This window comes from Crocuta crocuta, unplaced genomic scaffold (assembly GCF_008692635.1).
Source record: "Crocuta crocuta isolate KB4526 unplaced genomic scaffold, BGI_CrCroc_1.0 scaffold26, whole genome shotgun sequence".
In the NCBI taxonomy this organism is placed as follows: Eukaryota; Metazoa; Chordata; class Mammalia; order Carnivora; family Hyaenidae; genus Crocuta; species Crocuta crocuta.
The window spans coordinates 9,934,395-9,961,001 of NW_027532249.1; the positions used below are offsets into that span (position 1 = coordinate 9,934,395).

The 26,607-nt window shown below is 36.5% G+C and overlaps 1 protein-coding gene across 2 annotated transcripts in view; it reads left to right on the top strand.

Moving 5' to 3' along the window:
* METTL4 (methyltransferase 4, N6-adenosine) overlaps window positions 1–26,607 on the top strand; it is a 42,401-nt gene that overhangs the window by 6,822 nt on the left and 8,972 nt on the right. For both annotated transcript variants that reach the window (XM_077778171.1, XM_077778172.1), the window contains exons 3-4: window positions 13,033–13,402; window positions 15,469–15,538. In XM_077778171.1, coding sequence (XP_077634297.1) covers window positions 13,033–13,402; window positions 15,469–15,538 — 440 coding nt within the window. The remainder of the gene's footprint in view (window positions 1–13,032; window positions 13,403–15,468; window positions 15,539–26,607) is intronic.

Sequence of the window (26,607 nt, forward strand, 5' to 3'; positions counted from 1 at the left end):
TGAGATCATGACCTGAGCTGAAGTCAGATGCTTAACTGACTGAGCCACCCAGGCACCCCAAACATTTCATATTCTGATACGTTGTATTTTAAGTGTTGTGATGAAGTTTCATTTAAATATTATGGTTTTCTAGAGATTTGCCTAAGAGTTAATAAATTTTTATTTTATTTATTTATATTATTTTATTATTTTAAAAATAGTTATTAGTAAATTTTTAAGATTCCATTTTGGAGTAGTATTGTTGGGTTGATGGTAAAGGTTTGTTAAGCTCTATTTAAAAATGCCAAATTGTTTTCCACAGTGACTGTACTGTTTTAGATTTCCTACCAGCAATGCATGAGAATTCCATTGGCTTTCTATCTTTGATAGATTGGAAACCCTAGTCTTTTAAATGGGTTGCAAGTACATCTGTCTACCCTTTTACTCTAAAGAGCCTTTTTATTAACTTGGACAGGAAATAAATCTGCCCTCTTCCTTGGAGGGAGATACAGCCTCCATCTTCCATGCTGTACACATAACCTTGAGAATTTATTCTGGAACAAAAACTGTCAGTGCCTCTCCTCACACAGAGACCCATGGTGAATTGTCTCCTATTTGTCCTGTTAATCGTGAGGTTTTTCAGTCTGAATATTGGAAACAGGCACCATTCTTGGCACTTTAGGAACTGGTACTTTTTCTTCTGTCCTTTGAGTGCTTCTTTTCTTGGGCCTTCGATAATTCCCTCATACACTTAAGCACATTAGTACTTAGGGGAGTTTCTCCTGTGTGACTCCCTATACATCTACAGAGTTCTCCTTTTGGTTGGCTCTTTCCTCTCTGGTACTCTTTTTTTTTTTTTTTTTTTTATTTTTTTTATTTTTTNCCACCCAGGCGCCCCTCTCTGGTACTCTGTCTTGTGAAATCTTATCTTGACCTCCACATGTTCTCTGCCTTGTCTACTCAGCTCTGGATTTCTCCCAGCCTCTGTTGGGATTCTTCTTATGGCCTTAGCTGCGGCAGTCATTAGGGCTTACCTGTGATTTCTTTCACTGTTCTTTATTGCTTGATGTTCTGTATCTTGAAAGTTATTGTTCCTGTTACTTCATCTTGATTAAAAGTAGAAGTCTTTGGCTGTTTTGAACATTTTTTCTTTATCATTGATTTTTAGCAATTTGATTGTGATGTTCCTTTGTGCAGTTTCCCCGTCCTTTGTTTGTTGAGCTTGAATCTGTGAATTAATAGTCTTTAGCAAATTTGGAAATTTTTAACCATTACCTCTTCAAATTTTTTCTGTCCTCTACATTTTAGATTCTTTTATTGTGTTGTTTTCAAGTGTACTAATCTTTTCTTCTTCAATGCCTGCTGTTAATTCAACCTAGTGTATATTTCATTTTTGTATTGAACAGGCATACTTTGTTCTATTGTATTTTGCTTTATTGCACTTTGCAGATACCATGCTTTATAAAAATTGAAACTTTGTGGCATCCCTGCATCAAGCAAGTCTGTCAGCTCACTTTGTTTCTCTGTGTCACGTTTTGGTAATTGTTGCTGTAATAACTTTGTTATTATTATTATATTTGTTAGGGTCATCTGTGATAAGTGATCTTTGATGTTACTGTTGTAATAGTTTTAGGGCTCCACAAACTGTGCACATATAAGATGGCAAACTTAATTGATAAATATTGTGTACTCTGACTCCTCCAGCCATCAGCTGCTCCCATATCTCTCTCTCTCCTTGGGTCTCCCTCTTTCCTGAGACACACAGTCTTGAAATTAGGTTAACTGATAGCCCTGCAGTTTTCTCTAAGTGTTCTAGTAAAAGGAAGGTTTGCATGTCTCGTACTTGAAATAAAAAACTGGAAATGACTAAGTTCAGTGAGGAAGGCATGTCAAAAGCTGAGGAATGCTGAAAGCTAGGCCTCTTGCACCAAACTGGTAGCCATGTTGTGAATGCAAAACAAAAGTTCTTGATGGAATTTAAAGTGTTAACCCAGTGAACATAGGAATGATACATTCAGCCTTATTGCTGATATGGAGAAAGTTTGAGTGATCTGGATAGGAGATCAAAGCAGCCACAGCCTTGCCTTAAGTCAAATCCTAATCCAGAACAAGGTCCTAACTCTCTTCAATTCTTTGAAGGCTGAGTGGTGACGAAGATGCAGAAGAAAAGTTTGAAGCCAGCAAAAGTTGGTTCATTAGGTTTGAGAAGCCATCTCCATAACATCAAAGTGCACGGTGAAGCAGCAAGTGATGAAGTAGAAGCTGCAGCAAGTTATCCAGAAGATCTAGCTAAGATAATTTATGAAGGTGTCTACACTAAACAAATTTTCAATGTAGATGAAACAGCCTTCTATTGGAAGAAGGTGTCACCTAGGACTTTCAATGCTGGGCTGCAAAAGAGAGGCTGACTCTCTTGTTAAGGGCTACTGTAGCTGGTGACTTTAAGTTAAAGCCACTGCTCATTTACCATTCTGAAAACTCTAGGACCCTTAAGAATTATGGTAAATTTACTCTGTGTATACTCTCTAAGTGGAGCAACAAAGCCTGGATGACAGCACATCTGTTTACAACAGGGCTTACTGAATCTTTTAAATCCACTCTTGAGATTACTGGTCAGAAAAAAGACTCCTTTCAAAATAGGACTTATAAATAATGCAGTTGGTTGCCCAAGAGCTCTGATGGAGATGTACAATCAGATGAATGTTGTTTTCATGTCTACTAACACAAAATTCATTTGGCAGCTCATGGATCAAGGAGTAATTTTGACTTTAAAGTCTTATTATTGAAGAAATACATTTCACAGGGCTGTAGCTTCCACAGACAGTGATTCCTCTGATGGATCTGGGCACAAAGTCAATGGAATATCTTCTGGAAAAGATTTGCTATTCTAGATGGCTCTGAGAACAATTGTGACTAATGGAAAGAGGTCAAAATGTCAACATTACTGGGAGCTTGGAAGAAGTTGATTTCAACTCTAAAGGATGACTTTCATGGGTTCCAGACTTCAGTGGAGGAAGTAACTGCAAATGTGATGGAAATATCAAGAGAAATAGAAATGGAGCCTGAAGATGTAACCAAATTGTTGCAATCTCATGATAGAACTTTAAAGGAAGAGGAGTTGCTTCTGATGAATAAGGGGTTGCTTCTGATGGAGGAGCAAAGAAAGTAGTTCCTTCAGGTGGAAACTACTCTTGGTGAAGATGCTGTGAACATTGTTGAAGTGACAACAAAAACTTTATAATATTCCACAAACTTGGTAAAGCAGCAGCAGGGTTTGAGAGGTTTGACTCCAATCTGGAAAGAAGTTCTGCTGTGGGTAAAATGCTATCAAGCAGCATTCTTGCTACAGAGAAATTGATGTCCATTAAAGGAAGAGTCCATTGGGGCGCCCTGGTGGCTCAGTGAGTTGAGCGTCCAACTTCGGCTCAGGTCATGATCTCACGGTTGTGGGTTCGAGCCCTGCATCGGGCTCTGTGCTGACAGTCAGCTCAGAGCCTGGAACCTGTTTTGGATTCTATGTCTCACTCTGTCTCTGACCCTCTCCTGCTCACGCAGTCTCTCTCTCTCTCTCTCAGAAATAAATAAAACGTTAAAAAAAAAAAGAAAGGAAGAGTCCATTGATATGGCAAAGTTCATTGTTGTCTTATTTTAAGAAATTGCCATAGCTACCTCAGCCTTCAGCAATCACCACCCTAATCAGTCAACACCCACCAACATGGAGGCAAGACCCTTCATCTGCAAAAAGAATATGACTTGCTGAAAGTTGAGATAATTAGCATGTTTTAGCAATAAGGTACTTTTTATTTAAGGTATGTACATTATTTTGAAACACATAATGTTCTTGAACACTTAATAGACTATGGTATAATGTAAACATAACTTTTGTATGCAGTGGGAAACCAAAAAATTCATTTGACTCACTTCATAGCAATAGTCACTTTATTGTGGTGGCCTGGACCTGAACCCCCTATGTCTTCTTTTTGGGAGTAGGAATTCTTAACAACCTGAAAGTGATTCCAATTGAGGTAGTTGAAATACCGTATTTTAGAAAGACTGGACAAACATATACAAAAAGGGTAGTGATTATAAAAAAAGAATATATAGTCCCGTTTACAAAATATAGCTTATAGCCCTTGCCTTTAAATGATTCATTTATTAATGATAATTTGCTTTATTCTAGTGGTCTGGAACCCAATCCACAATATTCCTTTGGTTTGCCATAGTTTTCTTCTTTAGAAGCTCAATATTTTTAGTAGTTTTTGTATCTCTAAACATTCTCATTTTTTGCTTTACATATTTGAACATATGAATATGGTTACAACTAGTGTCTTATTTTCCTTTTTTGCTTTTGTTCTCAATCTTTTAAATGGGCTGCAAGTAAACGTATTCAGCCTTTCCTACACTTTGTATCATTTGTATTATTCGTATGGATTATTCCTCCATTATGCTGTGTTTTTCTTCTTACATACCTGATAATTAAAAAAAATTTTTTTTGTATTTATTTTTGAGAGAGACAGAGCAGGGGAGGGGCAGAGAGAGGGAGACAGAGAATCCCAAGCAGGCACTGCCAGCTCAGAGCCCGATGCAGGGCTTGAACTTACAACTTGAGAGATCATGGCCTGAACTGAAAACAGGAGTCAGATGCTAAAGTGACTGAGCCACCCACACCACCCTATATCTGGTAATTTAAATTTTTTTTGTAAAATATTTCAATTTTAGCTTGTTGAGTACTAGATATTTTCATATTCCTTTAAGTATTCTTTTTTTTTTTAAAAAATTGAAAATGTTTATTTTTGAGAGAGAGCTCATGAGCAGGGTAGGGGCAGAGAGAGAGGGAGACATAGGATCTGAAGCAGGCTCTGCGCTGACAGCAGAGATCCCAGTGTGGGGCTCAAACTCATAAACTGTGAGATCATGACCTGAGCTGAAGTTATATGCGTAATGACTGAGCCACCCAGGTGCCCCATCATAGTCCTGTAAATATTCTTGAATTTTGTTCTTGGACAAAGTTACTTTGAAACTGGCTGATCCTTTTGTGATTTTTTAAAAAAACATTATTTTTAAATTTATCCAAGTTAGTTATCTTACAGTGCAGCAATTTCAGGAGTTGATTCCTCAATGCCCCTCACCCATTTAGCCCATTCCCCCTCCCAAAATCCTCCAGTCACCCTCTGTTTGTTCTCTGTATTCAAGAGTCTCATGTTTTGTCCCCCTCCCTGTTTTTATATGCTTTTTGCTTCTCTTCCCTTATGTTCATCTGTTTTGTATCTTAAATTCATCATATGACTGAAGTCCTATGATATTTATCTTTCTCTGACTAATTTCACTTAGCATAACACCCTCCAATTCCATCCATGTAGTTGTAAATGGCAAGATTTTATTCTTTTTGATAGCTAATACTCCATTGTATGTATGTGTATATATATATATATATATACACACACACACCACATCTTTATCCATTCATCTGTTGATGGACATTTGGGCTCTTTCCATACTTTGGCTATTGTTGATAGTGCTGCTATAAGCATTGGGGTGCATGTGCCCCTTTGAAACAGCACTCTTGTATCCCTTAGATAGATACCTAGTAGAGCAATTGCTGGGGATAGTAGGGTAGTTCTATTTTTAATTTTTTGAGGAACCTCCATACTGTTTTCCAGAGTAGCTGCACCAGTTTGCATTTCCACCAGCAGTGCAAAAGAGATCCTCTTTCTCTGCATCCTCACCAACATCTGTCATTGCCTGAGTTGTTAATGTTAGCCATTCTGAGAGGTGTGAGGTGGTATCTCATCATGGTTTTGATTTGTATTTCCCTGATGAGTGATGTTGAGAGTTTTTTCATGTGTCTGTTGGCCATCTGAACGTCTTCTTTGGAGAAGTGTCTATTCATGTCTTTTGTCCATTCCTTCACTGGATTATTTTTTGGGTGTTGATTTTGATAAGTTCTTTATAGATTTTGGATACCAACCCTTTATCTGATATATTATTTGCAAATATCTTCTCCCATTCCATCGGTTGCCTTTTAGTTTTGCTGATTGTTTCCTTCGCTGTGCAGAAGCATTTTATTTTGATGAGGTCCCAATAGTTCATTTTTGCTTTTGTTTCCCTTGCCTCCGGAGATGTGTTGAGTAAGAAGTTGCTGTGACCGAGGTCAAAGAGGTTTTTGCCTGCTTCCTCCTCTAGGATTTTGATGGCTTCTTGTCTTAGATTTAGGTCTTTCATCCATTTTGAGTTTATTTTTGTGTATTGTGTAAGAAAGTGATCCAGGTTCATTCTTCTGCATGTTGCTGTCCAGTTTCCCCAGCACCATTTGCTGAAGAGACTGTCTTTATTACATTGAATATTCTTTCCTGCTTTATCAAAGATTAAGTGCCATATGTTTGTGGGTCCATTTCTGGGCTCTCTATTCTGTTCCATTTATCTGAGTGTCTGTTTTTGTGCCAGTACCATACTGTCTTGGTGATTATAGCTTTGTAATGTAGCTTGAAGTCTGGGATTGTGATGCCTCCAGCTTTGGTTTTCTTTTTAAAGATTGCTTTGGCTATTTGGAGTTCCATACAAATTTAGGATTGTTTGTGGTTCCATACAAATTTAGGATTGTTTGTTCTAGCTCTCTGGTGTTATTTTGATAAGGATTGCATTGAATATGTAGATTGCTTTGGGTGGTATTGACATTTTAATATATTTGTTCTTCCTGTACAGGAGCATGGAATATTTTTCCATTTTTTGGTGACTTCTTCAATTTCTTTCATAAGCTTTCTATAGTTTTCAGTGTATAGGTTTTTCACCTCTTTGTTTAGATTTATTCCTATGTCTTTTATGGTTTTTGGTGCAATTGTAAATGAATCAATTCTTTGATTTCTCTTTCTGTTGCTTCATTATTGGTGTATAGGCATCCAACTGATTTCTGTGCACTGATTTTATATCTTGCTACTTTGCTGAATTCATGAATCAGTTTTAGCAGTTTTTTTGGTGGAATCTTTGAGTTTTCCATATAGAGTATCATGTCATTTGCAAAGAGTGAAAGACTTTCTCCTGGCATATGTGGATGCCTTTTATTTCTTTGTGTTGTCTGATTGCTGAGGCTAAGACTTCCAATACCATGTTGAATAACAGTGGTGAGAGTGGATATCCCTGCCTTGTTCTTACCCTTAGGGACAAAGCTCTGAGTTTTTCCCCATTGAGGATGATATTAGCAGTGGGTCTTTCATATATGGCTTTTATGATCTTGAGGTATGATCCTTCTATCCCTACTTGAGGGTTGTTATCAAGAAAGGATGCTGTATTTTGTCAAATGCTTTCTCTACATCTGTTGAGAGGGTCATGTGGTTCTTGTCCTTTCTTTTATTGATGTGATGTATCTCATTGATTGTTGTGCAGATACTGAACCATCCCTGCATCCCAGGTATGAATCCAACTTGGTTATGGTGAATAACTCTTTTATCTGTTGTTCGATCTGGTTGGCTAGTATCTTGCTGCGATATTTGCATCCGTGTTCATCAGGGAAGTTGGGCTATAGTTCTCTTTTTTTTAGTGGGGTCCTTATGTGGTTTTGGAATCAAGGTAATGTTGGCTTCTTAAAAAGAGTTTGGAAGCTTTTCTTCCATTTCTATTTTTTGTAACAGCTTCAAGAGAATAGGTGTTAACTCTTCCTTAAATGTTTGATAGAATTCCCCTGGAAAGCCATCTGGCCCTAGACTCTTGTTTTTTGGGAGATTTTTGATTACTAATTCGATTTCTTTACTGGTTATGGGTCTGTTTAAATTTCCTCCTTCTTCCTGTTTCAGTTTTGATAGTTTGTATGTTTCTTGAAATTTGTTCATTTTTTCCAGATTTCCCATTTTATTGATGTATAGTTGCTCGTAATATTCTCTTATTATTGTTTGTATTTTGTATTTCTGTTGTGTTGGTTGTGATCTCTTCTCTTTCATTTTTGATCTTATTTATTTGGGTCCTTTCCTTTTCTTTTTGATCAAACTGGCTAGGGGTTTATCAATTTTGTTAATTGTTTCAAAAGACCAGCTTCTGGTTTCACTGATCTGTTCTACTGATTTTTTTTTGGTTTCCATAGCATTGATTTATGCTCTAATCTTTATTATTTTCTGTTGTCTGCTGGTTTTGGGTTTTATTTGTTATTTTTCCAGCTCTTTAAAGTGTAAGGTTAGGTTGTGTTTCTGAGACCTTTCTTCCTTCTTTAGGAAGGCCTGGATTGATATATACATTCCTTTTATGACTGCCTTTGCTGCATCCCAGAGGTTTTGGGCTGTGGTATTATCATTTTCATTGGCTTCTATATACTTTTTAATTTCCTATTTTACTTCTTGGTTAGCCCATTCATTCTTTAGTAGGGTGTTCTTTAGTCTCCAAGTATTTGTTATCTTTCCACATTTTTCTTGTGGTTGATTTTGTGTTTTATAGTATTGTGGTCTGAAAACATACATGGTATGATCTCAGTCTTTTTGTACTTGCTGAGTGCTGAAATCTTTCCCAGTATGTGGTCTATTCTGGAGATCGTTCCATGTGCACTAGAGAAGTATTTGTATTCTGCTGTTCTACGGTGAAATGTTCTGAATATATCTGTTAAGTCCATCTGGTCCAGTGTATCATTCAAAGCCATTGTTTCCTTGTTGATTTTCTGTGTAGATGTCCATTGTTCTAAGTGGGGTGTTGAAGTCCCCTACTATTATGGTATTATTATCAATGAGTTCTTTACATTTGTGATTAATTGATTTATGTATTTGGATGCTTCATATTTGGAGCATAAATGTTTACAATTGTTACATCTTCTTGATGGATACATCCCTTAATTATGATATAATGCTCTTCTTCATCTCTTGTTACAGGATCTATATTAAATTTTAGGTTGTTTGATATAAGTATGGCTACTCCGGCTTTCTTTTGCCACATATTAGTATGAGAGATGGTTCTCCATCCCCTTACTTTCAGTCTGAAGGTGTCTTTAGGTCTAAAGGGTCTTTTGTAAACAGCATATAGATGGATCTTGTTTCCTTATCCATTCTGTTATCCTAGGTCTTTTGATTGGAGCGTTTAGTCCATTGATGTTTAGAGTGAGTACTGAAAGATATGAATTTATTGCCTTTATGTTGCCTTTATAGTTGGAGTTTCTGGTGCTGTTCTCTGGTCCTTTCTAGTCTTTGGTGCTTTTGGTCTTTTTTTTTTTTTTTTGGTCTTTTCTCCCCTCAGAGATTCCCCCTTAAAATTTCTTACAGGACTGGTTAAGTGGTCCCAAACTCCTTTAATTTTTTGTTTGGGAAATTTTTTATCTCTACTATTTTGAATGGAAGCCTTGCTGGATAAAGAATTCTTGGCTGCATATTTTTCCGATTCAGCACATTGATTATATCCTGCCATTCCTTTCTGGCCTGCCAAGCTTCTGTGGCTAGGTCTGCTGCAAACCTGATCTGTCTTCCCTTGTAGGTTAAGGACTTTTTTTCCCTTGCTGCTTTCATGATTCTTTCCTTGCCTGAGTATTTTGTGAATTTGACTATGATATGCCTTGTTGATGGTTGGTTTTTGTTGAATCTAATGGGAGTCCCCTGTCCTTCCTGGATTTGGATGTCTGTGTCTTTCCCCAGGTTAGGAAAGTTTTCTGCTATGGTTTACTCTCAAACCTTCTACCCCTTTTTCTCTGTCTTCGTCTTCTGGGAACCCTATGATTCTGATATTGTTCCTTTTCAGTGAGTTCTCTAATTCTTAAATCATGCTCCTTTGACTTAGTTTCCCTCTTTTTTTCTGCTTCATTATTCTCCACAAGTTTGTCCTCTATATCACTGATTCACTGTTCTGCCTCATCCATCCTTGCCCCTGTGGCATCTATTTGAGATTTCAGCTCAGTTATAGCAAATTTTTTATTTTATCCTGAGTAGCTTTTACTTCTTTTATCTCTGCAGAAAGGGATCCTAGTCTAGTTTCAACCCCAGCTCGTATTCTCAGTATTGTGTCTAAATTCTGATTCAGACATCGTGCTTTTATCTGTGTTGATTAAGTACCTGCCTGTCACTTCTTCCTCTTCTATTTTTTGGGTGAATTCCTTTATTTCATCATTTTGAAGGAAGAAAAGGAATTAATAAGATAAAAACAATTAAAATTAAAAAATTAAAAACAACATAAAAATCAAATAAAGAATGCTAGACCCTAGGTGTGGTCTGGTTGTTGAAAGGAGCTTGATAGATAAGAGATAAAGGGAATAAGAATAGAAAAAAAAAAAGAAAAAGAAAAAAAAAGGATACCATTTGAAAATTTGAAAAAATGAATTCACTAAAATAATAAAATGAAGTGATAGAAGTAAAATAGATTTTTAAAAATTTACAAAAATTAAAAAGTAGAAAAAATTAAAAATATTTTTAATAAAAATCAAGAATAAAAATGAATTTTTTCTCTTTTTGTATTCAAAAATAAGAGAAGGAAACAAAAAGGAAAAATATTTAATAGATGGACCATGAAATACAATTGAATTTACATGAGTTTCACCTAGAAGTCAAACTATGCAGCACTTTATATTCTGTAAACTAAGCAGGTGGCAGAGACTTGTGGTGTTCCTGATGAGTGAGGTTGGCCCAGTTGGGGGGGGTTTAGTGTAATGGTTCCAGTATATGGCACTGCCTAGCTTACTGGGGTTGATTGTTGTGGCACATGTAGGCATGTATTCGCGTGCATGGAAGAGGAATAATGATGTTACCAGCTACCCAGTCTCTAGAGTCAGAATTCTGTGCTCTCCCCGACCTGCAATCGAGCACCCCTCCTTTTTTCCAGCTTCTGTCCAGCCCCCACTTTTACATTTCATGACGAAGCCATCAGGTTGCCAGGTGGCACCTCCCTCCTTAGTTTTATCCCAGGTGTGGCTGTGTTCCCAACCCCTGACTTCTGAGGGACTATAACTTTGACCTATTCTGACCCTCCGGGGGAGGGTCTCACTGAATACTGTGACCAGGTGCCAACTGCCCCCAGGAACATTTGTGGGACTGTACTGCTGCCCATGGCCAGAGACTATGGGTAGGTGCCAGCCTGCCCCAGAAAAAGTTCATGTGATTGTGTATTAGCAGTGTTTTCAGACTTTATGGAAAATCACAACACAAATCTGGTACCAGGCTTCCCCCTAAACATTCTTGTTCCAACACTAGTGAATGTGGTGAATGTGGTTGTTCTCCAGAGTTTGTGGGGACTGTTGGACATGGGGTGGCTGTACAGCCTCTGCCAAATGTCCTCCCAGCAGGGGAACCACCTCTCCCCATGTGGCCCGAGGACCCCTTGGACCTCACTCTCTGCTCCTCGGGTTTCGCCCTTCCCTCCAGAGCACCACTAGATATCAAGATGTGGAGTTTCAGACTCTGCACTCCCCCTGTTTATAGTCTTAATGGAATTTAAACCCCCTCCTTTCTCCTTTCTTTTTTTGTTCAGTCCCTTAGATATTTTTTCTTTTCCCTCCACCTCCTTTCATACTCTTCCCCTGTTGCCATCCTCTCTCTGCAAGCAAAAACAGCTTCCTACCTTCTGTGGCTTCTCTCTCCCCCAGTTTACTTCTCCATGCCCCACACTTGCTGAATTCTCTGGCTCAGATTGTGCAGATTGTTGTGTTAATCCCCAAGTCAGTTTTCTAGGTGTGCAGGATGGTTTAGTGTTGATCTGGCTGTATTTCAGGGACGAGAGATGCAAAAAATCTTCCATGCTGTTCTGCCATCTTGGCCTCCCTGTGATTTTCTAAAAGAAAGGTTTTGAAGCTTGCTTTAAGCTTTTTTAGTTAGAACCAGAGCAGTCTTTAGAGCTTTTTTCCTCACCACTAGTGAGGCAATACTCTTTTGAATACTCTACCTGATGCCTTGTAAATTAGGAGATTTTCCATTCTGGCTGATAAGAGCACTGTTCCCAGCCCTGTCTGGGCTTTGTGTATTGTTCCTTATGATCATTTCACATCTATTTCTTTCCCCAATCTTGGGTAGACTTGACTAGACCCTTCTGCAGCTTTTAAGAACTCTCTGTGTAATCTCCTCTTTAGTATCCTTCCTGGCAAATTCTAGCTGCTTTGACCTTTCCAGACAGACTTCCAGCCCCATCTTCCCAAGTCAACTTGGGTCTGAATGAGTGTCTTTCCTTGTGCTGCTATCTGGAAACTTTCTCAAGGTAGTAAGCTGGAGCAATCATTTTGTTTCTCCTTTTTTAGGGACTATTGTTCTTCTTTACTTGACATCCATCCAGGGTCTGAAAACCCTTTTAATAAAGTATACATTTGTAAAAAAGTAATTTCTGATGAAAAATGAAATCTGACTTTTGACACTCCATCTTGTCCAGAAGTGGAACTTCGATTTTAATTTTATAATTATTGAAGTTATATTTTCACAGAACTGTGTTTATATGTTCATTTAACTGTTACTTTTTTCTTTACAATTTAAGTAGTATATTAGAAGTTAAAAGGTATGCTTATTTTAAAAGTAGATCACTAGAAAAACAACATTAAACGTGATTTAAACTTGGTTTGCTTTATAGATTAGAAATTCTGCTTTCTTTTAGAAACATTCATGTTATCAAATTCACCCTCGATTTTTTCAAATTCATCTTAATACTTATATTTTTTAGAGAGAGATAGAGAGTGAGTAGAGAAGGACAGAGGAAGAGACAGAATCTTAAGCAGTCTCCATGCTCAGCTGGAGCCCAACCTGGGGCTCGATCCAACAACCCTGGGGTCATGACTTGAGCTGAAATCAAGAGTTGGATGCTCAGATGACTGAGCCACTCAGGCGCCCCTTGTTTTAATACATTTTTAAGAATGTGGGTTTTTTTTTTTTTATGTGTATTGTTTGGTTATTTGATCGTAAGTGAATTTGTGGGGTGTTTTTTTTCTTTCCACAATTAAGAAACAGCACTTCAAAGGTATACTCACGGTCTTATTTTTACATTGTATTATAAAATTAGTGTAAGCTTTAAAAATACTGATTTCAATCCATAAGTTCAAATATTCAAAGCAAAATAAGAATTTCATTATTTAGATGTTTTAATATTAATGACCTTTTGATATACTTCATCAAATTTTTCTTACAGATCAGGGAACTGATTTTGGATGGCTCTTCAGAGTTAATCCAAGAGGGTCTCAAGAGTGGCTTTCTTCATCCACTTTCTGAAAAATGGAAAAAGTGTAGTGAGTCCATTACTTTACCACTTGATACCTGCAATTTGTCAGAATTATGTGCAATGGCAAAGCATTTGCCTTCTCTGAATGAAATGGAACTTCAGGCATTACAATTGATGGAAGAGGATATGTCTGTTACAGAACAGGATTTATTTTCACGGATTGTTGAAAACAACTCTAGCTTTACAAAAATTATTACTTTAATGGGACAGAAATACCTGGTGCCACCAAAAAGCAGTTTTCTTTTGTCTGACATTTCTTGCATGCATCCACTTCTGAACTGTAAGTAATTATTATGTTATTAGAAAAATAAATTTTTCTGTGGCCTCAAAAGTCAAGAGCTAGTCAATGCTGAATGAGGGTCAACATTTTATGAGAATAGGGTAAACACTTAATTTTCTCTGATTTTTCTTTTAAAATTTTAAAAGTGCTGACTTTGAATTCAAAAATTTTTAAAAATATGAATTATGAACAAAGGGTCAAAAAGTAATTAGTCCCTATGAGAGCAAATACAGTTGCTGCTCTGTAGTTAGGAATTCAGGTTACAATTGGTTTTCGCCAAACAACTTTATGTAAGATTTTTAAAAAATTAAAAAAAAACTTTTTTGAGAGAGACGCAGAGTGTGAGTGGGGGAGGGGCAGAGAGAGAGGGAGACACAGAATCAGAAGCAGGTTTCAGGCTCTGAGCTGTCAGCACAGAGACTGACGTGGGTCTGGAACCTACAGACCATGATATCATGACCTGAGCCGAAGTCAGATGGTTAACCAACTGAGCCACCCAGGTGCTCCTAAACAACTTTATTTAACTTTTCTTTATAGCAAAGTAGAAATACTTCAGATATGAATATTTACACCCTAATCTTCTAGGTTACATATTAAGCTAATGTTCAAGTTTATCGTCTAAAATTTCTTGAAATATTTTCCTGTATAATGTTAACACAATTTAAAGATTGAAGTCCACAGCTGAATTTGAATTTAGATTCTGAAGCTTAATTGTTAGTCTCTGGGTCAATAAAAAGAGACTTGGTTTCCTAATTTATAAAATGGATATGATAAAAACCTACTTTTGGAGGCTATTTTGAGGTTTAAGTGAATTAATCTGCATCAATTGCTTATGCCAGGGATTTATATGTATTTAAAAAGTNTTTAAATATGCTATTTATTCTTATTTGGACATTTAATAGCAAAATTGTATGATATTAGATGACATAGTTCATTAAAGAAAAGCTTCTTTTAATTGCTCTGAAGCCATGTTATACATGATTGGTTATTCATGTCATAAATTCTTCAGGGTAGATGACAGAATAATAAATTAATGGGAAAATTATGCTATGTTTGAATGTTTTCCATTCTTTTTTATCTTTGTCACTCTAATAGTTTAAAAACCATTACTTCCTCATTTTAATTTGCACTGTTTTGATTATGTGTGAAATTCTAAATTTACCAAAATGTACCCAATATTTATAAAAGCAGAAAGGGACAGCTGTTCTTTAATATAAAATTCCAATTAATAAATATGGGTGGATTGATAGAACTAGAAAGTTTCTATTAGGCAAACACCATAGTAATTGGACGTCAAAATAGTAGGTGAAGAGATGAGACACGGGATATTTGCATAGTCTTAAAGTATCTCCTTACATGATACTTACTAATTACAAAAGGAAAACTGGAGAAACCTGGTAGGCAGCACTTTAACGAAGTGATTAAAATTAGTTATCACCAGTAATGAGACATTTTGTCATCTGTTATTTCCTAATTACTGAACCCAAATTAGGAGACATTCTGTAAAATAAATGGCCAGTAGCCTTCAAACTGTCAGGGTTATAAGTGACAAAAAAAGACAGGAACTTTCCCAGATTGGAAGAGATTGAGGACACATGGGAAGTAGATGCAATGTGGGATTCTGGTTTGGATCCTGGGCCAAAAAAGAGGACACTTGTAGACATTGGGGAAATTTTATTATGGTCAGTATATCAGTTTTAAGTTATTTCAAAAGGAAGTTTAAAAAAAGTAAAGCAAAAAAACAAAAAAATCAACCCCATTTAGATTTGAAAGGACCATATTAACATGGCTGCAAAGATTTATAGAGCATTTACAGATGCTTGGTATCCAGCTAAGTGAGCTGTAGTTATTTTCAGGTAGTCTTTGAAAAAAATAGCAATAAGTGAATTTATGTTAAAATCCCAGTGGTACTAAATTATAAAGGAAATTTAATTTTTTTAGGTTAAATTCTTCTATTTGAATAGAAGGATTTGTGGCATTCCATTATATTTGTGTCTATAGTAAATGCACTTTAGTTTTTGAAGTGATCACCTATTTTTTGAAATACTTTGTATGTTTGTTTTCAGGTAGGAAAACATATGATGTAATTGTAATAGATCCACCATGGCAGAACAAATCAGTTAAAAGGAGTAACAAGTAAGAATAAATAAATTATCTATTAGATACGTTTTCTAAAAGGTATTGTCTTTTGTACATTCTAGTAACATATAATAAAAAGCATTACTTTGAGATAAGGTTTGTCTGAAACTGCTAAAATATTTTCATTTAAATTTTTGTTTATTTTAAAAAATATTTATGTACATATGTATGTATGTATTTATTTAGAGAGCATGCATGAACCTAGGAAGAGCAAAGGGAGAAAGAGAGAGAGAATCTTAAGCAGGCGTCAAGCCCAGTGTGGTAGCTTGACTCAGGGCTTGAGCCAAAATCAAGTGTCAGTTGCTTAACCATCTGAGCCACCCAAGCACCCCTTTTCACTTAAATTTTTAATTTCCCTAACTAGGTAATTCTCTTGAATTAGAACTATGTATAGGTATGAGTGTCACAGGTGATATACTTATTAATGACTGAGGTTACTGACTGAACCAGTTCAGGGATATTCTGTAACACCAAAGGGCAACATTTGTGCCTTCTTTGATATCAAATTTTTAAGTTTGGAAATATGTGCCAAAATATGGGGATACCTTGTTTTATGGTGCTTCACTTTATTGTGCTTTGCAGATATTGCCTTTTTTTTTTTAAACTAAAGGTTTGTGGCAACCCTGGATTCAGCAAGTCTTTGGCAACACTTTTCCAACAGTATTTGCTCACTTTGTGTCTCTCAAACTTCATTATATTTGTTATGGTGATCTGTGATCAGTGATTAACTCACTGAAAATTCAGATGATGGTTACTTTTTTTTAGCAATAAAATATGTATTTTCTTTTTTTAGAAATACTGCTATTGCATACTTAGTTGACTATAGTGTAAGCATAACTGTTACATGCACTGGGAAACCCCAAAGTTAATTTGACTCGCTTTATTAAAGCGATATTAACTTTGTTGTGGTGGTCTGGAACTGAACCTACAGTATCTCTGAGGTATGCTTCTATAGTTTTCCTCAGTAGCTACTATGAATTTGTCTAGTCCATCTTTAACTTTTTAAAATTTGTCACCTTTTTTGTTTATGTCATCTCTCAGAGTAGTAAGTTTAATTATGGAGAGGACACTTCCTTTTTTTTTTTTTTTTAATGCTTATTTTTGAGACAGAGGGAGAGGGAGACAGAATCCAAAGCAGGTTCCAAGCTCTAAGCTGTCAGCACAGGTCCCCAGGAGGGGCTCCAACACACAGACCGTGAAATCATGACCTGAGTCGAAGTTGAACGTGTAACTGACTGAGCCACCCAAGTGCCCCTCCTTTTTTTTTTTTTTTTTTCATGTTTGTTTATGGAGTGTGGGTTGTGGAGGGCCAGAGAGACAGAGAGAAATAAAATCAGGCCCCATGGTGACAGCACAGAGCCCAATGCAGGGCCCCATCTCATGAACTATAAGTCATGAACCGAGCCAAAATCAAAAGTCAGCTTTATGGAGGTGCCACCCAGGCACCTCAAGGACATTTCATTTAATAGCTTTTTCAAAATTTTAAATTTTCCTCTCTTATACTACTGAATATCTTCAGTTATATTTCCTTTGAATGTTCAACTCTAGACTTGAATACTTCCTATTACCTTAACTTCAACTTAATGTGAAATTTCTTTATCTCCACAATTTTCTCCAGGTTTCTTATGCTTTTTTGTTTATGAGTTAGGATATTTTTCTCTTAAAGTTGCAAGAATCATACAAAGTGTTCATGTATCCTCTATGTGTGTGTTTGCATATAGATATCTATACATAATTTTTTCTAAACCATATGAAAATAAATTATTTAAGAGAAAAAGTAAGTTACTCTGAAATATTTCATTCTGTATTTCCTGAAAACATAGAAATTCTCACATATAATTGTAATGCAATTGTCAAAATAGGTAATGAACATTGATATAGTACTGTTATTGATATAGCACTAGTGTCTCATCTATAGACCTTATTCAGGTTTTACCAGTTATCCCAGAAATTTTTAACAAAATCCTGAATCATGCCTTTTATTCATGTACATATCTCTTTACTGTCCTTTAATTTGGAAGTTCCTAAGTCTTTTCTCAGAAACTTTTCTCAGGTGTTTCAGGAAATTGACTTTTTTTGTTTTGTTTTTTTCTTTTATGTTTATTTTTGAGAGAGACAGAGCATGATCAGGGGAGGGGCAGAGAGAGAGGAAGACGCACAATCTGAAGCAGGTTCCAGGCTCCAAGCTGTCAGGACAGAGCTTTATGCAGGACTGGAGCTCGTGAACTGTGAGACCATTACCTGAGATGAAGTTGGATGCTTAACCAAGTGAGCCGCCCAGGCATCCCAGAAATTGACACTTTTGAAAGCAGCAATAGGAAAGTAATATAGCATCCCTTGATGAGTCTTGCCCAAATCAGTTATTACTAAGGCAGTTGCCAGATGGTGATTGTATCTGTGTGCGTTTATTTTTGGGCTATCTATTCAGTTCCATTGATGTATGTGTGTTTCTTTGTATCAGTACCATACTATTCTGATTAGAATAGCTTTTTAATATACTTTGAAATCAGGGAGCACAATGCTTCCTGCTTTGTTCTTCTTAAGATCACTTTTACTATGTAGGGTTTTCTGTGGTTCCATACAAATTTTAGGATTCTTTGTTCTAGTTCTGTTAAAAATGCCTTTGGTATTTTGATAGGGGTTGCATTAAATCTGTAGATTGCTTTCTGTAGTATGGACATCCTCACAATATTAATTTTTTGAGTCCATGAGCACAGTGAATATTTCCATTTCTTTGTGTTGTCTTCAGGTTTTTCATCAATGTCATACTTTTCAGTGTACAGGTCTTTCACTTCCTTGGTTAAATTTTTTTTCCTAGGTATTTTATTCTTTTTGTTGCAGTTGTAAATGGGATTGTTTCTTGGTTTCTCTTTCTGCTAGCTCATTATTAGTGTATATGAATGCAAGAGATTATATTTCTGTATGTTCATTCGGTATCCTGTGATTTCCCTCAATTATTTTATTAGTTCTAATAGTTTTTTGGTGAATCCTTATGGTTTTCTATAGATGATATTATGTCATCTGCAAGTAGTGGCAGTTTTACTTATTCTTTTTCAATTTGGATGCCTTAATTTTTTTTTCTTACTTAATTAGTGTGGCTAGGGTTTCCAATACTATGTTGAATAAGTGGTGAGAATGGGTATCCTTGTCTTGTTCCTGATCTCAGAGGAAATGCTTTCAGCTTGTCACCACTGATTATGATGTTAGCTGAGGGTCTATCATATTTGGACTTTATTATACTTGGTATTTTCTTTCTTTATCCACTTTTTTAGGGTTTTTATCATAAATGGATGTTGTATATGTCAAATGCTTTTTTGCATCTATTTAGGTGATCATATTTTAGCTTTAATTTTGTTGATGTTGTATAGTATATTGGTAAATGCCACCAGATTTTAATCCTTTTAATGTATTGTTGATTGTGGTTTACTAATATCTGTGTTTATTGGAAATATTGGCCTGTAATTTCCTTTTTTATTGGTATATTTGTCTGAGTATTGGGGTTCTGCTGGCTTTGCAAAATGGGTTTAGAAACATTTCTTCCTCTTCAAGTTTTTGGAATAATTTGAGAAGAATAGTTACTAACTCCTCTTTACATGTTTAGTACATTATCATATATGAAGCAATCTTGTTTTGGACTTTTGTTTTCTGGGAGTTTTTAAATTTCTGATTCAATTTAATTACTTGTAATTGGTATATTCAGATTTTCTATTTCTCTGTGATTCAGTCTAATAAGCTTCTGTGTTTTGAGGAACTTACCCATCTTCTTAGGTTATCCAGTTTGTTGGCATATAATTGTTTTTAGTACTCTTCTGTGATAGTCTCCTGTGTATTTCTGTGGTTTCAGTTGTAACTTCCCTTTCATTTTTGATTTAATTCATGTGAGCCTTTTCTTTTTTTCTTGATGAGCCTGGCTAGGATTTTTCAATTTTAAGTTTTTAAAGAACCTGATTTTAGTTTTATTGATCTTTTCTATTTTTTCTTTTTTTTTTTTTTAGTTTCTATTTCAGTTTTATCTCTAATTTTTTTGTAAAATTTCCACTCTAAACTTTATTATTTCCTTCCTTCTACTAACTTTAGGTTTTGTTCTTATTTTTTCTGGTTTAGATTATATTGTTTATTTGGGATTTTTCTTGTTTCTTTCTCTCTTCTTCCTCCTTCTTTTTGCTGCTACAAGATGCTTTATTGCTCCTTCTTTCTACATGTCATGTCAGTTGTTGCTCATGGCCTGGGACCAACCTAACAGTCACTACCCAGCAGGCTGACACACAGACTAAGCATCCACAACTTCCCTTCTTTTCTGGAAAGCAAGAACCCTCATTTATTCTCCCAAATGCCAGCTTCAAAAGGCCTGACACACAGCTATCACAGTGTCCATTTGGGAAAACAGTTTTTTCTCCCTGGCCTCAAATGAAACCTCTTTTCATTTTAGTGCATGTTTACTCCAAATTACAGAATATTCAGTTATCAATAAGTAATTTGGTTTCCTAATTATTAGACCTGTAAACTTAAAAATTCTTCCCTCACAAACACCAAGTACCCTACAGCTGGCCAAATCTAAGGGATTTTTCTTGTTTCTTAGGTAGTTTTGTATCACTATAAACGTCCCTCTTAGAACTGCTTTTGCTGCAATTTTGGAAAGTTGTGTTTCCATTTCCTTTTTTTTTTTTTTTTCAATTTTAGAGAGTGCAAGTGGGGGAGAGGGGCAGAAGGAGAGAGAGACAATCTTAAGCAGACTCCATGCTCAGTGCAAAGCCTGACATGGGGCTTGATTCCATGACCCTGAGATCATGACCTGAGCTGAAATCAAGAGTTGGACACTCAAGTGACTAAGTCACCCAGGCGCCATGTGTGTTTCTATTTTCATTTGTTTCAGAGTATTTTTTGATTTCCTCTTTGATTTCTTTGTTTACCCATTGGTTGTTCAGTAACAGTTTTTAGTCGCCACATGTTTATGGTTTTTTTAGTTTTCTTCATGTAAATGACTTTTGATTTAACTATCATGGTTAGAAAAGATGCTCAATGTTTTTTTTTAACCTTATTGAGACTTGTTTTGTGACCTACTGTATTATCTGTCCTGAAGAATGTTCCATGTGTCATTGAAAAAAATGTGTCTTCTATAGTTTTTGGGTGAATTGTGCTGTATATATTTATTACGTCCATCTAGTCTAATGTGTTGTCTAAGGGCAAAATTTCCTTATGGATTTCTGTCTGGATGATCTATCTATTTATATAAATGGGGGTATTGAAGTTCCCTATTATTATTGTATTAATGTCAATTTCTTTCTTTAGGTCTGTTAATACTTGGTTTAAATATTTAGGTGCTACTATGTTGGGTGCATAAATATTTATAACTATTATATTATCTTCTTGGGTTGACTCCTTTATCATTATGTAATGCTCTTCTTTATTTTTTGTTACAGTCTTTGTTGTAAAGTTTATTCTATTAATATGAGTATTGGTATTTCAGCTTTCATTCTGTTTTTATTTGCACGGAACACCTCTTACCATCCCTTTATCTTTTTAGTCTATATGTGACTTTAGATGTGAAGTGAGTTTCTTCCAGGCAGCATATAGATGGGTCTTTTTTTTTTTAAGCCATTCAGCTTTCCTATGTCTTTTGGCTAGGGCATTTTAGTCCATTTTATTTAACATAATTATTGGTTGGTATGTACTTATTAACATTTTAATTATTTTTTTTGTTGTTTTTGTGATTCTTTTGTGTTTCTTTGTCCTTCTTTTGATCTCTTCCCCTGTGATTTGATGGTTTTCTTTAGAGTTATGTTTGGGTTCTTTTGTCTTTGTGTTTTGTATATCTGTTGTAGGTTTTTGGTTTGTGGTTGCTATGAAGTTTATATATAACGACCTTAGGTATATAGCAGTCTATTTTAAACTGATAGTTTAAGTTTGAATGGATTCTTTTTTTTTTTTAATGTTTTTTATTTATTTCTAGGAGAGAGAGAGACAGCATGAGCAGGGGAGGGTCAGAGAGGGAGTCACAGACTGAAACAGGCTCCAGGCTCTGTGCTGGCAGTCAGCACAGACCCCGACGCGGTGCTTGAACCCACGAACTGCGAGATCATGACCTAAGTGAAAGTCAGATGCTTAACTGACTAAGCCACCCAGGCGCCCCAGTTTGAATGCATTCTAAAAGCACTACTTTTTTACTGCCCCTCAACATTTTCTGTTTTTGACATTATATTTTATGTCTTTTTTTTTTTTATCACTTAACTACTTATTGTAGTTATAGTTGAGTTTAATTTTTTTTAAAAATGTTTCTTTTTGAGAGAAAGGGAGTGTGTGCATGTGTGTAGAAGTTGAGGAAAGGCAGAGAAAGAGGGAGACAGAGGATCTGAAGCAGGGTTTGCACTGACAGCAGAGAGCCCTATGTGGGGCTCAAATTCACGAACTAGAGATCATGACCTGAGCCAAAGTTGGATACTTAACTGACTGAGCCACCCAGTTGCCCAATTTACTTGTTTGTTTTTAACCTCATACTAGCTTTTTAGTTGGTTCATCCACTGTCATTATTATATATTTTGCCTTTATGAGTGAGATTTTTTCTTTTTTTTTTTTTAATGTTTTATTTATTTCTAGGAGAGAGAGAGAGAGAGACAGCGTGAGCAGGGAAGGGTCAGAGAGAGAGAGGGAGTCACAGACTCTGAAACAGGCTCCAGGCTCTGAGCTGGCAGTCAGCAGAGAGCCCGACACGGGGCTTGAACCCACGAACTGCGAGATCATGACCTAAGCAAAAGTTGGACACTTAACCGACTAAGCCACCCAGGTGCCCCATGAGTGAGATTTTTTTCATTTCATATATTTTCTTATTTTTAGTCATGGTACTTTCTTTTCTGCTTAAAGAAGATCTTTAACATTTCTTATAAGGCTGGTTTAGTTAGGATGAATTCCTTTAGCTTTTGCTTGTCTGGGAAACCCTTTATCTCTCTTTCAATTCTGAATGACAGCCTTGCTGGGTAGAGTATTTTTGGTTGTAAGATTTTCCTTTTCAGCACTTTAAATATTTATTGGTACTCTCTCTGGCTTGCAAAGTTTTTGCTGAAATATGAACTGATCAGGATGCCTGGGTGGCTCAGTTGGTTTAGTGTCTCATTCTTGATTTTGGCGCAGGTTATGATCCAAGGGTCATGGGATCTAGCCCCGTGTCAGTCACCATACTGAGTATGGAGGCTGCTTACGATTCTCTTTCTCCCTCTGTTCCTCTCCTTCGCTTGTGTGCTTGTTCTCTCTCACACTCTCTCTCTCAAGTAAAAAAAAAAAAAGAGCTAATCATCTTACAGAGTTTTCCTCATATATGATTATTTTTTTTATTGCTATTTTAACATTATCTCATTATCTTTAACTTTTGCCATTTTATTTATAATATGTTTTGGTGGATCTCTTTGGGCTCACTTTATTAGGGGCTCTCTAAGCTTTCTGCATCTGATAATGTATTTCCTTTCTCAAGCTAGGGAAGTTTTCAGTCATTATTTCTTCGATTTTTCTGGCAGTTTTACTCTCTCTTTTCCTTCTGGGACTCATATAATGAGAATGTTAGTATGCTGCTTGTTCCGGAGGTCCCCTAAAACTATCCTCCTTAAAAAGATTATTTTTTGCTATTCTCATTGTGTAATTTCAACTATTCTCTCTTCCAGATTGCTGATTCATCCTTCTCTATTATGTAATCTGCTTTTGGTCCTTTCTAGTGTATTTTTCTATTTCAGTTATTGTATTCCTCAGCTCTGATGGGGTTTTGAAAAGTATTTTCTTTCCTTTTGTTGAAGTTCTAACTGTGTTCTTACATTTTTCTCCTGTGTTTGGTGAGCATCTTTTATGACCATTACTTTGAACCCTTTATCAGGTAAATTACTTATCTCCTTTTCTTTAGGTTTTTCTTTGTTTCTGGGTTTTTTTCTTGTTTTGCTTGGAATGTATTTCTGTCTCCTCATTTTGTTTGACTTTCTGTGTGTGTTTCTATGAATTAGCCGAAAGACCTAACTTTCCTGGTATTGAAAGAGTGGCCTTGTGTAGGTCTGCCTGCTGTGTAGACTGTGTGTCTGGTGGCTTTGGCAGGCTGGTTAGAGCTGAAGTGGGCATGGCTTGGAGGTTCTGGGACATGTGCTGTGGCCACTTCTGTGGAATTGCTGGAGCTGGAGTGGGCATCGGTTGGGTATGTCCTATGTAGATGTGCTATGCTGGGGCTGCCTTTGAGGGATGGCTGGATTTGGCATAGGCCCATTGGGTTCTGGAGGGTGTTATGTCGGGCCTGACTTGGCAGGATGGCTGGAGATAGGTTGGAGACCTGGGGTGTACTGTGTGGGGGCTGTCTTTGAAGGACAGCTGGAGCTGGTGTGGGCCAGAGGTCTAGAGTGTGCTGGGGTGGTCCTAGCAGGTTGGTAGAGTGCCCGGACCCTGCCCTTGTTTATGGTATGAAGGTGGATGTAGAATGTAAAAATGCCACTTACTGGTGCCTCTTAACCCCAGTGAGAGTTTCAGTGGTTCTGTACCACTGGGAGACACAGAATCTGAAGCAGGCTCCACTGAGCTGTCAGCATAGGGCCTGATGCAGGGCTTGAACCTAGGAACCATGAGATTATGACCTGAGCCGAAGTCAGATGCTTAACCCACTGCCTCAGTCTTGAGTTCAAGTCCCATATTGGGCCCTGTGCTGACAGCTTAGAGCCTGGAGCCTGATTGTGATTCTGTGTCTCCCTCTGTCTCTGCCCCTTCCCATCTTGCACTTTGTCTTGGTCTCTCTCAAAAATAAATAAATGTTAAAAATTTTTTTTAAATTCAGTTTAAATTTCATTTGCATTTTATTTTAATGGAAATTGATAGTCTTCTTGAATATTCTTTAGATGTTTTAAAAAGTAAGCCTATCCTTGATCATAATTAGCATCTTTGGGAGCATCTTTTATAATTCAGAAAAGTAGACTTATTCTTTTTTATAATATTTTGTGATAGTTTTACACAGCACATTTTGAACTTTTTTGTTTTTCTCCTGCAGTTAGCTTATAGGTATATCTTTATGATCTTTTTTTGTAATGAGTTATTGTATTGCTTCTTTCTCTTAACTTTTGACTTTAAAAATTCCAAACTTTGAGAAAAGTTGAAAGGATACCATGTGAGTATCAATTACCTTTCCTTCAGATTCACTGGTTATTAATATTGTACCACATTTGTGTGTAGTTTTTCTCTTTCCATCTCTCTGCTTTTTTATCTGATGTTGTAGAAATCATGCTTTCACCCACAAATTCTTTTGCATGTATCTTCTTAAAACAAGGATATCTCTTACATAACTTGAGCTCATCTTACATCTCTTGAGCTCACGAACTGTGAGATCATGGCCTGAGCTGAAGTAAGATGCTTAATGACTGAGCCACCCAGGTACCCCTTAGTTTTTTTAAATTACCAGTTTGATTATAAGATATGCTAGCCTACTGGAAGAGCACTGGTCTGGATGATAGAAAACTTGGGTGCATAAGATCTGAATATTTTACTTTTCTGTTTATTTGAGAAAATACTTATTGATCACTTCCTCACATCATGCAGTTGCTATGTATGAGAGTTGGATTCCAGTGTTTCTTGCGTTTGGCCATTAGGATGTTTACTTTTTCTAGAACAGGTATAATAGTAGAAGCCTATTAGTCCATTGAGGAATAACATAAAAGAAAGTAGAAGGACTAAATGCATACCAGTCCTTAGGTTAGTTGTAGACATTAGAAGACTGAATTGAGGGAATTTCTTGTCTCTTTTCTTTTCCACTACCTTCTTTCCCTCTTTCTCTTCTCTTTCTTCCTTTAATACCTAGGCTGATCGTAAGGAACTACTAGAGAGGTTGAAATACAGAAGGAGAGGAATAATTAGCACTATAAGATAGTAGAAAATGGGAATAAGAGAACACAGTTGGACTGGTAAGCTTTAAATAGGTGAAGCCATACCATTTCATTTAAGAGGAAATGTATAGAAATAGATCAGTGAAGGTATATAAGGAGAGAGGGTTAGGTAGTTGAAGGAGTCTGTTGACTTTTATTTTTACTGATATATGAGTTAAACTTCATCTGCCAACAGTGAGTTTGGGCAAGAGATTTGAAAAGAGATGAGGGTTTGTAGTTGACCAAGGATAAATAAAAGAATTGATGAGTAGCTTTTGTAGTTTTGAGAGCCTGAGAATGGGTTTAATTGACCCAATTCTTCACTTCTCATTTTTCTCCACCTGATTTCCCCCATATGAAGAAGTGCAATTGAGTTGTGTGGAAGTTGAATTGAAGATTGGAGGTTTAAAGGAACTGTGGGGTGAAGGGTAAAGAGGTGATGGTAATTTAGAGAGAAGACAGTGAAATGATTGGTGATTGCTAGTCTGTGGAGAAGAAGGGCATGTGGGCAGGAAGAAATGATAGACTCAGTAAAGTAAAGGGATGGGGCATGGGGTGCTTTGATAAGGTTAAAGAATAGGTAAGGGATAGGTATTTGCTGCCAGAGATTGACATTTGGTTTGAGATGAAATTAAGTATGAGTGATGACAAGGCCCAGGTTGGGGTCACTGGAATGGATTATTGAGATGAATGCAATTGTATTTGTTTAGGGGAAGATTAGGTGAGGTGTGTCTATTATATAGATTGTGCCTTGAAATTGCCCAGGATAACGACAAGGTTTGTGTTGGTAAGAGAGAAGGATCTTAGAGCGTAAAGCTTTACTGATATGAAGACTGAGGAAGAAATGTTTTTTTTTAAGTTTTTTAATGCTTTTTATTTATTTCTGATAGAGACAGCGTGAGCAGGGGAGGGTCAGAGAGAGAGGGAGACACAGAATCCGAAATAGGTTCCAGGCTCTGAGCTATCAGCACAGAGCCTAATGCAGGGCTCAAACCCACGAACTGTCAGATCATAACCTGGGCCAAAGTCGGACACTTAACCGACTGAGCCATCCAGGCACCCCAAGAAATGGGTTTAATAAAGAACATTACAGTCTAGCATAGGTGGATAGCATGTCCCTCAAGGAGAAGTGGATTTTATGCAGATGGTGGAGTTATAGCCTAGAAGTAGCAATAATAGAGCTAGGAGAATACTGAA